The sequence below is a fragment of the Odontesthes bonariensis genome, chromosome 20 (assembly GCF_027942865.1).
Source record: "Odontesthes bonariensis isolate fOdoBon6 chromosome 20, fOdoBon6.hap1, whole genome shotgun sequence".
In the NCBI taxonomy this organism is placed as follows: Eukaryota; Metazoa; Chordata; class Actinopteri; order Atheriniformes; family Atherinopsidae; genus Odontesthes; species Odontesthes bonariensis.
In genome coordinates this window covers 3,964,390-3,978,031 of record NC_134525.1, presented here as the reverse complement: position 1 = coordinate 3,978,031, position 13,642 = coordinate 3,964,390, and the positions used below count along the sequence as shown (strand labels likewise).

The 13,642-nt window shown below is 47.4% G+C and overlaps 1 protein-coding gene across 1 annotated transcript; it reads right to left on the bottom strand.

Annotated features, from left to right (window-relative positions):
* Window positions 1-1,327: 1,327 nt before the first annotated feature.
* On the bottom strand, window positions 1,328-11,520 carry LOC142370454 (GTPase IMAP family member 9-like). Its single transcript, XM_075453034.1, has 2 exons — window positions 11,301-11,520; window positions 1,328-2,027 (listed from the first exon to the last, which is right to left on the bottom strand). The coding sequence occupies exons 1-2, from the start codon at window positions 11,518-11,520 to the stop codon at window positions 1,330-1,332; spliced, it is 918 nt and encodes a 305-aa protein (XP_075309149.1). The 3' UTR covers window positions 1,328-1,329.
* Between the last annotated feature and the right edge of the window lie 2,122 nt (window positions 11,521-13,642).

Here is a 13,642-nt window from a genome sequence, read left to right as displayed (position 1 = left end):
TTTTTGAGTGTGTAGATGATATTGTGAAAGACAATAATACATAAAACAATTAAATTTATGAGAGATCTTTTTTAAATAATGCTCTTAAGATTTAATTCAAAATATATTATAAATAAATACCCATAAAGTAAAGCATAACTGTGTTTATGTCAAAGTTCTCTAAACAAAACAGTTAATTGATTCATGATGTTCAACTGGTTTCTCTGATGAACAAGTGCAATGTTGTGTCTTATTGCAAATAAAGAAAATGAAGTAGGAGAGCTGAATATTCACTCACATTTATTTAGTTTAAAGGTAAAGAACAAGCAGGTAAATCAGACATGACTTTAATAATCACAGAATCATGAGTACAACAAAATAAACATGTTTCTCAGCTAAAACAACCAAATCAGTTTAATCCCACTGTGCTGTGTATATGTGCATGCAAGTGCGTTCATAAAATACTCTCTGTAGTTTATCATGCAATTTTTAAAAAATCTTATTTTATCTTATTGATCTTTAAAAGGTCTTTTAAATTGAAGGATTTTTAAATGCAATGCTAAGCACAAATCTTCTCCTTTAAGAAGGTTGGATGAAGCTCAGTAATGTGAGGTGGATAAATCACTATGGAGGAGACACTTCTGGTCGCTTCCTTCCCGGTGAAAGTTTGTGACGTCTGCCACAGCATTCGCTAACTTTTTAAAAAAAGGATCATTATTTAAATTGCTCAGAGCCAACGTATTAAAAAGGCTGCTAGCTTAGACATCACTTGCATCTACATATTATACACGTGTAGTTTTACAGTTACTCTTATTGCTGAATGGATGATAAAATTACAACATATGGGAAAAGAAAGACAGTTAGATCAAATCTAATTGCTTTTGTGACTTTGTCAGTTCAATTTAATAACAAGAAACATTAAAAGTAAATACTTTTCTATCACCATCATCATGTATTACTTTGTAAGGAATACATTCTATCAATAAGTCATTTTCTACACCACAAAGCTAAATCCTAACATATTGAATACCACGATTATAAAATACGAGAAACCGCCATGATTATTGGCTTCTTATCAAATTAACATTATATCTACCAGAACTAAACTATGTTTTATTATCAGCATATCACACTCTCAGTATAATAGAAACCACATATTTCCCCCATAACAATCAACAGCTCAAGGTTTCCTCAATTTTGACTAATAAATGATTTGAAGCAATGCTGTACTCCCCCTCTGTCTACACAGTGTGTTCTAACTTTGCCGAACCTCCTCTGTTTGCTTACAAAGGTAGCAAACAAAATCTTTCTAGGTCTTGATTATGAGTCTAGACAATCCACCATGGTCATTTATTCTCTTGCAAGAATCAAATGAAAAAGTAAGATGCGTTGGATCAGAGCCTTCATGAATTCTTCATCCATGTCACCTCGCCCCATTTTCTGAGCTAACTCTACCTCTTTATACATTGCATCTGTGTAATGTGTCCCCCCGTTTGCTGCCACCACGTTGTCGACCATCTCCAGAAGTTGCGTTACCTGTTTTCTGTCCTTGCTCATGTTGTCAAAGACTAGGAACCTTCCGCCACAACGTTGGATAACTCGTTGAAGCCCCGGGTCACCTTCACGTACATATTCCTGTATGGTCATGGCTCCAAGATCACCACCACGGGTAAACAGCACAATCATGAACTGGTTGGCTTTTGGACCAAACAGCTCCTGTAGTGCTTCCACAGAGTTCTTCTCTTCTTTGGTGAATCGGCCAATTTGGATCACCAGCAGGAAGACATGTGGACCAGGACAGGAGACTTTGACACATTTCACTATTTCTCTTTTTATGAAATCTTCCGTTTTGGAAGTGTCCGGGATCCCTGGCGTGTCAACCACACTAACTACTCTGTTACCCCAGAGAGCGACTCCTTTTTCACAGGCTTCTGTCACTGAACTTGCAGCGGGACTAGATTTGAATTTCGTTTCTCCAAGAATGGTGTTTCCAACTGCACTTTTGCCCACAGCAGTTTTTCCAATCATCACAATTCTCAAATCAAGACCTGCAAGACAATGGACAAACTCAGTTTAAATTCTCTTACAGTGTGACTTGGTTGTTGTATAAATACCTGACTGAATGTTAGTTCATTATTTTAAAATGCAAATGACTTGTACAGATGGGGGGAAAATCTTACCTTACTTAATTCAATGATAAAGAAGAGAAGAAGAGACTACATTTCCCATCATGCCTGTGTGTGGCAGAGGAAAAGCCGAAGGAGGTGAAGCAGCGGCAGCAGCAGCAGGAGCCCCAGCGAGGACTTCCCAGCCAGCCGGGGCAGAGCTGTTGTGTGTGTGTGAATGAAAAGGCAGTTTGAAGCCTTTTCCCGCTCTGCTGGCGCAACCGTGAGTCAGAGGGGCGCGAGCTCAGAGGGACATAAATAGAGCGAGCGGCTGGCGAAGACCCTGCCGCACGCGCGGGGGCGTGTCCCTTCGCGGGATGTAGCGTAATGTGCCTCCACTTCGTCTCGGCAAATCGCTACATTCCGCTCTGAATCTCTTTCTCTTTCTCTCTCCCCCGCTCTTTTTTTTCTCCTCTCCCCCCCCCCCCCCCCCCTCTCCTTTCTCTCCCTCTCCCTCTCCCTCCAAGCTCAAACAGCTGGTGTTTCTCAACGCTCTTTGAGTGGTTTAACACAGTCAGTTCTTCCTCTCGAGTGGTTGACATGTTTTTTATCCTTCAGAGTTTCATACTTTCATTAATAGCGCCGTATTGGATCACTGTATGGTGGCCCCCCCCCTTTTTTTGGTGATGAAGCTGCTTTGATACTGTTTCGTGTTGTGGTGGCTGTTGGTATTTCTAACTGTTGAACTGATCTGAAGTTGTTTTTGTGGAAGTGGTGCTATTTTGTGATCATTGAACTGGTTGTAATAAAACTTTTATTTATAAAGCATTGTCATGCAGCATTTTTACTCATCATAAGGGCTTAACAATGTCAATAATGAAACAAAACGTTATAAAATGAGGTTTAAGCTATTAATTAATTGATCATGTAAATATATATGGGACCGGTTAGGGTTAGGGTTAGGGTTAAGGCTGGGGATAGGGTTAGGGTTAGAGTTAGAGTTAGAGTTAGAGTTAGAGTTAGGGTTAGAGTTAGAGTTAGAGTTAGGGTTAGAGTTAGGGTTAGAGTTAGAGTTAGAGTTAGGGTTAGAGTTAGAGTTAGAGTTAGAGTTAGGGTTAGAGTTAGAGTTAGAGTTAGAGTTAGGGTTAGAGTTAGAGTTAGAGTTAGGGTTAGAGTTAGAGTTAGAGTTAGGGTTAGAGTTAGAGTTAGGGTTAGAGTTAGAGTTAGAGTTAGGGTTAGGGTTAGAGTTAGGGTTAGAGTTAGAGTTAGAGTTAGAGTTAGAGTTAGAGTTAGAGTTAGGGTTAGAGTTAGAGTTAGAGTTAGAGTTAGGGTTAGAGTTAGAGTTAGGGTTAGAGTTAGAGTTAGGGTTAGAGTTAGAGTTAGAGTTAGGGTTAGGGTTAGAGTTAGGGTTAGAGTTAGAGTTAGAGTTAGAGTTAGAGTTAGAGTTAGAGTTAGGGTTAGAGTTAGAGTTAGAGTTAGAGTTAGGGTTAGAGTTAGAGTTAGAGTTAGGGTTAGGGGCCTGCCAGGTGAGTGTTTAAACTTGTAGCACCCACAGTTGCAGATATGCAACAAGCTTTTTATGTATTTACATTATATTTCGATTTACATGACATTATTTGAAATTTGAAATTGACATACATTATTTCCATTCATGTGTCATTTTTTTACATTACATTTGATTTCCTGTGTTTCTTTCTCAATAAAAGGTCATTTAAAGGGGTTTGTGCGTGGAACCTACTTCGAATGGATACATATGAAGGACAAAGGAGTTTGAACTTGTTTTGACTGAAGGAATTCCTTTTATAGCAAAAATCCGTATTTCGTCTTAACTCCGCAAAAGAAGGCTATTCCTGTGTTTCTTTCTCCAAAAAGGTCATTTAAAGGGCTTTATGCGTGGAACCTACTTCGAATGGATACATATGAAGGACAAAGGAGTTTGAACTTGTTTTGACTGAAGGAATTCCTTTTATAGCAAAAATCCGTATTTCGTCTTAACTCCGCAAAAGAAGGCTATTCCTGTGTTTCTTTCTCCAAAAAGGTCATTTAAAGGGCTTTATGCGTGGAACCTACTTCGAATGGATACATATGAAGGACAAAGGAGTTTGAACTTGTTTTGACTGAAGGAATTCCTTTTATAGCAAAAATCCGTATTTCGTCTTAACTCCGCAAAAGAAGGCTATTCCTGTGTTTCTTTCTCCAAAAGGGTCATTTAAAGGGCTTTATGCGTGGAACCTACTTCGAAAGGATACATATGAAGGACAAAGGAGTTTGAACTACAGAAGAGACGTGTCTAAGTGTGCGTTTGTGTGTGTGCACGTGCGTATGCGTGTGTGTGTGTGTGTGTGTGTTTGTGCATGTGCATGTGTAAATGTGCACGTGCACACACATGTGACAGACTCCTCCCCCTGATACATAGACTCCTCCCCCTGATACAGAGACTCCTCCCCCTTATACATAGACTCCTCCCCCTGATACAGAGACTCCTCCCCCTAAGACAGAGACTCCACCCCTTGATACATAAACTCCTCCCCTAAGACAGAGACTCCTCCCCCTGATAGAGAGACTCCACCCCATGACAGAGACTCCTCCCCCTAAAACAGAGACTCCTCCCCCTAAGACAGAGACTCCACCCCTTGATACATAGACTCCACCCCCTAAAACAGAGACTCCTCCCCCTGATACAGAGACTCCTCCCCTAAGACAGAGACTCCTCCCCCTGATACAGAGACTCCTCCCCTAAAACAGAGACTCCTCCCCCTGATACAGAGACTCCTCCCCTTGATACAGAGACTCCTCCCCCTAAAACAGAGACTCCTCCCCCGATACATAGACTCCTCCCCCTGATACAGAGACTCCTCCCCCTAAGACAGAGACTCCACCCCTTGATACATAGACTCCTCCCCTAAGACAGAGACTCCTCCCCCTGATACAGAGACTCCTCCCCTAAGACAGAGACTCCACCCCTTGATACATAGACTCCTCCCCCTAAGACAGAGACTCCTCCCCCTTATACATAGACTCCTCCCCTAAGACAGAGACTCCTCCCCCTAAGACAGAGACTCCACCCCTTGATACATAGACTCCTCCTCCTGATACATAGACTCCTCCCCCTGATACAGAGACTCCTCCTCCTGATACATAGACTCCTCCCCCTTATACATAGACTCCTCCCCCTAAAACAGAGACTCCTCCCCCTTATACATAGACTCCTCCCCTGATACATAGACTCCTCCCCCTGATACAGAGACTCCTCCCCCTAAAACAGAGACTCCTCCCCTAGACAGAGACTCCTCCCCCTAAAACAGAGACTCCTCCCCTTGATACAGAGACTCCTCCCCCTAAAACAGAGACTCCTCCCCCGATACATAGACTCCTCCCCCGATACATAGACTCCTCCCCCTAAAACAGAGACTCCTCCCCCTGATACAGAGACTCCTCCCCTTGATACAGAGACTCCTCCCCCTAAAACAGAGACTCCTCCCCCTGGTACAGAGACCCCTCCCCCTAAAACAGAGACTCCTCCCCCTAAGACAGAGACTCCACCCCTTGATACATAGACTCCTCCTCCTGATACATAGACTCCTCCCCCTTATGCATAGACTCCTCCCCCTAAAACAGAGACTCCTCCCCCTGATACAGAGACTCCTCCCCCTGATACATAGACTCCTCCCCCTGATACAGAGACTCCTCCCCCTAAGACAGAGACTCCACCCCTTGATACATAGACTCCTCCCCTAAGACAGAGACTCCTCCCCCTAAAACAGAGACTCCTCCCCCTGATACAGAGACTCCTCCCCTAAGACAGAGACTCCTCCCCTAAGACAGAGACTCCTCCCCCTGATACAGAGACTCCTCCCCTAAAACAGAGACTCCTCCCCCTGATACAGAGACTCCTCCCCCTAAAACAGAGACTCCTCCCCTAAGACAGAGACTCCACCCCTTGATACATAGACTCCTCCTCCTAAAACAGAGACTCCTCCCCCTGATACATAGACTCCTCCCCCTAAGACAGAGACTCCACCCCTTGATACAGAGACTCCTCCCCCTTATACATAGACTCCTCCCCCTGATACAGAGACCCCTCCCCCTAAGACAGAGACTCCACCCCTTGATACATAGACTCCTCCCCCTAAGACAGAGACTCCTCCCCCTTATACATAGACTCCTCCCCCTGATACAGAGACCCCTCCCCCTAAGACAGAGACTCCACCCCTTGATACATAGACTCCTCCCCCTAAGACAGAGACTCCTCCCCCTTATACATAGACTCCTCCCCTAAGACAGAGACTCCTCCCCCTAACACAGAGACTCCTCCCCCTGATACAGAGACTCCTCCCCTTGATACAGAGACTCCTCCCCCTAAAACAGAGACTCCTCCCCTAGACAGAGACTCCTCCCCCTAAAACAGAGACTCCTCCCCTTGATACAGAGACTCCTCCCCCTAAAACAGAGACTCCTCCCCTAGACAGAGACTCCTCCCCCTAAAACAGAGACTCCTCCCCTTGATACAGAGACTCCTCCCCCTGATAGAGAGACTCCACCCCATGACAGAGACTCCTCCCCCTAAAACAGAGACTCCTCCCCCTAAGACAGAGACTCCACCCCTTGATACATACTCCCTAGGAAGAGACTCCTCCCCCTAAGACTCCTCCCCCAAGAAAGATACTCCACCCCTAAGACAGAGACTCCTCCCCCCTGATACAGAGACTCCTCCCCCTGACAAAGAGACTCCTCCCCCTAATACAGAGACTCCTCCCCCAAGACAGAGACTCCTCCCTCCCTAGGAAGAGACTCCTCCCCCTAAAACTCCTCCCCCAAGAAAGAGACTCCTCCCCAAAGACTCTTCCCCCTGACAAAGAGACTCCTCCCCTAAGACAGAGACTCCTCCCCCTAATACAGAGACTCCTCCCCTTGATACAGAGACTCCTCCTTCCTTAGGCATAGACTCCTCGTGTATGTGTGAACGTGCTAGTGCATGTGTGTGCACGTGGTAGTGCATGTGTGTTTTTGCACGTGCTTGTGCACGTGTGTGTGCACGTGCTAGTGCACGTGTGTGTGCACGTGCGTGTGCATGTTTGTGCACGTGCGTATGTGTGTGCTCGTGCATTTGTGTGTGTGCACGTGCTAGTGCACGTGTGTGTGTGCATGTGTGTGCACGTGGTAGTGCACGTGCGTGTGCATGTGTGTGCACGTGGTAGTGCACGTGCGTGTGCATGTGTGTGCACATGCTAGTGCACGTCTGTGCATGTGCGTGTGCACGTGTGTGTGTGCATGTGTGTGTGTGCACGTGCGCGTGTGTGTGCACGTGCTAGTGTACGTGTGTGTGCACGTGCTTGTGTATTTGTGTGTGTGCACGTGTGTGTGCACGTGTGTGCACATGTGTGTGCACGTGCGTGTGCATGTGTGTGTGTGCACGTGCCAGTGCGCGTGTGTTTGTGCAAGTGCGTATGTGTGTGCTAGTGCATTTGTGTGTGTGCACGTGCTAGTGCACGTGTGTGTGTGCGTGTGCATGTGTGTGTGCACGTGGTAGTGCACGTGCGTGTGCATGTTTTTGCACATGCTAGTGCACGTCTGTGCATGTGCGTGTGCACGTGTGTGTGTGCATGTGTGTGTGTGCACGTGCGCGTGTGTGTGCACGTGCTAGTGTACGTGTGTGTGTGCACGTGTGTGTGTGCACGTGCGTGTGCACGTGTGTGCACGTGTGCATGTGTGTGTGCACGTGCTAGTGCACGTGCGTGTGCATGTGTGTGCACGTGCGTGTGCATTTGTGTGGACGTGCTAGTGCACGTGCGTGTTCATGTGTGTGCGTGTGCATGTGTGTGCACGTGCTAGTGCACGTGTGTTTGTGTGCGTGCGTCTGTGTGTGCACGTGCTAGTGCACGTGTGTTTGTGCATGTGTGTGTACGTGCTAGTGCATTTGTGTGTGTGCACGTGCTAGTGCATGTGTGTTTGTGCACGTGCGTGTGCACGTGTGTGTGCACGTGCGTGCAAGTGCGTGTGCATGTGTGTAAGCACGTTCGTGTGCACGTGCGTGTGCATGTGTGTGGACGTGCTAGTGCACGTGCGTGTTCATGTGTGTGCGTGTGCATGTGTGTGTGCACGTGCTAGTGCATGTGTGTTTGTGTGCGTGTGTGTGTGTGCGCATGTGCATGTGTGTGCACGTGGTAGTGCACGAGCGTGTGCACGTCTGTATTGTGCGTGTGCATGTGTGTGTGTGTGTGCATTTGTGTGTGTGCACGTGCATGTGTGTGTGCACGTGCTAGTGCACGTGTGTTTGTGTGCGTGTGCATGTGTGTGTGTGTGCATGTGCATGTGTGTGCACGTGGTAGTGCACGAGCGTGTGCATGTGTGTGTGCACATGCTAGTGCACGTCTGTGCTTGTGCGTGTGCACGTGTGTGTGTGCATTTGTGTGTGTGCACATGCTAGTGTACGTGTGTGTGCACGTGTGTGTGCACGTGCGTGTGCATGTGTGTGTGTGCACGTGCCAGTGCACGTGTGTTTGTGCACGTGCGTATGTGTGTGCTAGTGCATTTGTGTGTGTGCACGTGCTAGTGCATGTGTGTGTGTGCACGTGCGCATGTGTGTGCACGTGCTAGTGTACGTGTGTGTGCACGTGCTTGTGCATTTGTGTGTGTGCACGTGCGTGTTCATGTGTGTGTGTGCACGTGCGTGTGCACGTGCGTGCAAGTGTGTGTGCATGTGTCTAAGCACGTTCGTGTGCACGTGCTAGTGCATGTGTGTGTGCACGTGCGTGTGCATGTTTGTGTGCGCACGTGCGTGTGCATGTGTGTGCACATGCGTGTGCATGTGTGTGCACGTGCGTGTGCATGTGTGTGGACGTGCTAGTGCACGTGCCTGTTCATTTGTGTGCGTGTGCATGTGTGTGTGCACGTGCTAGTGCACGTGTGTTTGTGTGCGTGTGCATGTGTGTGTGTGCATGTGCATGTGTGTGCACGTGGTAGTGCACGAGCGTGTGCATGTGTGTGTGCACATGCTAGTGCACGTCTGTGCTTGTGTGTGTGCACGTGTGCATGTGTGTGCATGTGTGTGTGTGCACGTGCACGTGTGTGTGCACGTGCTAGTGTACGTGTGTGTGTGCACGTGTGTGCGCGCGTGCGTGTGCATGTGTGTGTGCGTGTGCATGTGTGTGTGCACGTTCGTGTGTACGTGCTAGTGCATTTGTGTGTGTGCACGTGCTAGTGCATGTGTGTTTGTGCACGTGCGTGTGCACGTGCTAATGCATGTGTGTGTGCACGTGCGTGTGCACGTGCGTGTGCACGTGCGTGTGCATGTGTTTGGCCGTGCTAGTGCACGTGCGTGTTCATGTGTGTGCGTGTGCATGTGTGTGTGTGCACGTAATAGTGCACGTGCGTGTGCATGTGTGTGCACGTGCGTGTGCATGTGTGTGGACGTGCTAGTGCACGTGCGTGTTCATGTGTGTGCGTGTGCATGTGTGTGTGCACGTGCGTGTGCACGTGTGTGCACGTGCGTGCAAGTGCTAATGCATGTGTGTAAGCACGTTCGTGTGCACGTGCTAATGCATGTGTGTGTGCACGTGCGTGTGCATGTGTGTGTACGTGCTAGTGCACGTGCGTGTTCATGTGTGTGCGTGTGCATGTTTGTGTGTGTGTGCACGTGGTAGTGCACGAGCGTGTGCATATGTGTGTGCACATGCTAGTGCACGTCTGTGCTTGTGCGTGTGCATGTGTGTGTGCGTGTGCATGTGTGTGTGTGCACGTGCTAGTGCACGTGCGTGTGCATGTGTGTGCACGTGCGTGTGCATGTGTGTGGACGTGCTTGTGCACGTGCGTGTTCATGTGTGTGCGTGTGCATGTGTGTGTGCACGTGCGTGTGCACGTGTGTGCACGTGCGTGCAAGTGCTAATGCATGTGTGTAAGCACGTTCGTGTGCACGTGCTAATGCATGTGTGTGTGCACGTGCGTGTGCATGTGTGTGTACGTGCTAGTGCACGTGTGTTTGTGCACGTGCGTGTGTGTGTACGTGCTAGTGCATTTGTTTGTGTGCACGTGCGTGTGCACGTGTGTGTGCACGTGCGTGCAAGTGCGTGTGCATGTGTGTTTGTGCACGTGCGTGTGCACGTGTGTGTGCACGTGCGTGCAATTGCGTGTGCATGTGTGTGGACGTGCTAGTGCACGTGCGTGTTCATGTGTGTGCGTGTGCATGTGTGTGTGCACGTGCTAGTGCACGTGTGTTTGTGTGCGTGTGCATGTGCATGTGTGTGCACGTGGTAGTGCACGAGCGTGTGCATGTGTGTGTGCACATGCTAGTGCACGTCTGTGCGTGTGCACGTGTGTGTGTGTGTGTGTGCATGTGTGTGTGTGTGCACGTGCGCGTGTGTGTGCACGTGCTAGTGTACGTGTGTGTGTGTGCACGTGCGTGTGCACGTGTGTGCGCGCGTGCGTGTGCATGTGTGTGTGCACGTGCGTGTGCATGTGTGTGCACGTGCTAGTTCATGTTTGTGTGCACGTACGTGTGCATGTGTGTTTGAACGTGCACGTGTTTTTGTGCACGTGCTAGTGCATTTGTGTTTGTGCACGTGCATATGTGTGCACGTGTGTGTGCATGTGCGTGTGCACGTGCGTGTGCAAATATCTGTAAATGTGCATAATTATTTTCTAATGCCAAAAAAATGTGACAAAGACAATTATATTACTCGTGAAATGTTTATTTACGAAATATTTATTTTTTAAAAATTGAAACTTGATCAAATTAGGCTTCATCAAAGCAACAACACACTCATATAAACCAGACAGGTTACAAAATCAAATATTATGCAAAGGAAACTCAGAACGCATAAATTCAGCACAGAGAACTGCCAATGCAATGAAGCTGCACTGCCCATGAACTATAAATGATAAAAGTAACATTTCAGTAATCAGCATTGAAACGTGCTATTGTAAATATTTTTGCCTACTTCCAATTAGTGAGATACATGTGCCTGTCGGGGCGCGCAGGTTTCTTTAATCCTCGGTGGCACTGAGGACAGGGCCACTCGCAAGTCCTGTTCAACCGAGAGCCGCGACCTCCTGTTGTTCTTCATGTGAACTAGAGAGGAGAACGCCAACTCACACAGGCAGGTAGTGGGGAAAAGAAGCAGTTGCTCAATGGCGTGGTTGGACAAGCTCCGATGCAGAAGCCAACCAAAACTGATCCAGAGGGAGCTCACTACATTTGAGTTTCAGTGTGGGGTCCACACGGAGCTCTGCGCACTCCTCTCTCTCTCTCTTTCATAGTGAGCTTTTCTGTTGAGGATTCCTGGTTGAATGGGTCTCGGATCCAGTCATAGTCCTCGATGTCAGCCACACGTGGAAAATAGCGCTCAAACCTGTCTTTTAAGGTCTTAAGGTGTTCGGCACATACAGCGCGCTCCATAGCTGCCTGTGGCGCAGCTGATGCCAGCGGGAACATCTCCATGGAGCCCTGTCCCAAAGAATCATTTTGCCCATAAACCCCTCACAGAATCTTGTCTGTGGATGATAAAATATTTTCATTCCTGCCCTGAAGCTTGACGTTCAACTCGTTCAGACGTCCAAATATGTCCGCAAGGTGAGCCAGCCTGGCGCACCGCCTCTCATCCGCGAGCTTGTCCTTATGTGGGACAGCGTGAACATTCAAAAAGCTCTTCCCGAAGTTCATAAAGACGGGATAGGACTTTCCCCCGTGACAGCCAGCGCACCTCTGTGTGGAGGATCAGGCTTTGGTGGTCGGCTCCCATCTCGGCGCACAGCTGGGAGAAGAGGCGAGATTTCAGTGTAATTCACCCGCCTCTGCACAGCCTGATTCAGCACCTCGGTCAACTCCGGGGGCATGGTTTTTGCAACTAATGCCTCTCGGTGCAAAATGCAGTGGTTTGTCACAATATGTGGATTTTGTGCTTTCACCTGAGCAATAAATCCTTTCACTCTCCCCGTCATGCCTGCCGCACCATCTGCGCAAAGACTGACGCACACATTCCAGCTCAGATTGTTCTCTTCTAAATACTTATCGGTAACCCTGAATATTTCTTCTCCCGTTGTATGGCTTTCCATTTCTTTCCAGAAAAAAAAAGTCTCTTTGATAGAGTCACCATCAACATATCTGACGTTTGCCAGAAGTCGGGCTGCGGCCCCACTTATGGCAGCAGATGCGTGCAGTTGTAGGGACAATCTGCCGCTCGCCTGTGGTTTCTCTGTCAAATGTTGCTCAATGTCTCCTGACATGTCGTCGATCCTTCTTTTCATTGTGTTATCAGACGACGGCACTTTGGATAGCTCATCTGGACCCAGCATGACACCTACAATTTTTTTGCAAGCGGGGAGGGTGAGTGTCTCCGCTATTGTGTGAGGTTTCTTCTGCTTTGCAATGAGCTCCGCTAGCATGTAACTAGCCTCCATTGCCTTTTCAGACACTTTCACACAATCCAACAAACGGCCTCTGGTTCAGATCCCGCGCTCTTTTGAAGAAGGCCAAGTTTCTCTCAACGTGGAAGATGTACAAAAGGTTGTCTCTGTGTGTTTCTTTCTGTTAATAATTGCTGCGCATGTGAATTCCCACCCTGCCAAGGTCCTTGAATGCACCACAAAGACGCAGATCGGTTCAGCGCAAAACATCGGCTGAACGATCTCTGTGGTGTGTGCGTCCATTAAGCCGTGAGTTATGTTGATTTACTTATGTGTTACACTATGTTGATGTTTGTGTTTATCCGTGAGTCTACTTTGATGACTTAGCAGTAGTTTTGCCATCGGTTTGTATAATATGGGGAACATTTAGCCACAAATGAGTAACGTGGGGCTAGCCGCTAACTAGCTATAGCCTGAAACGTGTATGTAGCTGTATTGCTCATCTCTTTGGTTTATACATTGCATACTGTATGTTAATTGATCAGTCACAGTGCATGCCCCTCTTTTGTTGCATCTAAGCATTGATTTATTCTCATTCAAGTTTAATTGATTCATGCTGACTTTACATTCCAAACTAATCTTGAGCTGTATTTCAGTTGTTATTTGGTTAGATATATGTAGCTCAGGTGTATTCTTATGTTTAAGTTGTACTTCATTTCCAATCATTATGTATTATTGTGCTTGTATTGCAGCAACCACACACCCACACCGTGCATAGCATTAGCTAACTTCTCCCGACAGAGGACGCGCTCAGGCTGAGGGCGGTTAGCATCCCCGGCGGTCCAAGTGAAACCATGAGACAGGTAGCTTTCATTATACTGCCTGCTGACAGTTTCCTTCTTTTGTTTTCCTGTGGTGGTGGTGGTGGGCTTTCGGCAGTCTCTGGACTGGTGGCTGGTCGTTTGCTCCGCACAAGAAAGCGCTCCATTTTCTCGCTAGAGTGTTTCTCTGTCTTAATGTTGTTCTTCAGCCTTTGATGTGTCACGCTCCTTTATATTTTTAAAATAATTGTTTTTAGTATAGAATTTCCCTCTGTATTATGAAATGAGTGCATACAAAGTACTGATATAGTAAATTAAAAAAATATTGTTTTTGTGTAGTTGTATATTGCAATAATGATATATGGCTGTCAAAATCCCACGGCACACCGTTTGGGA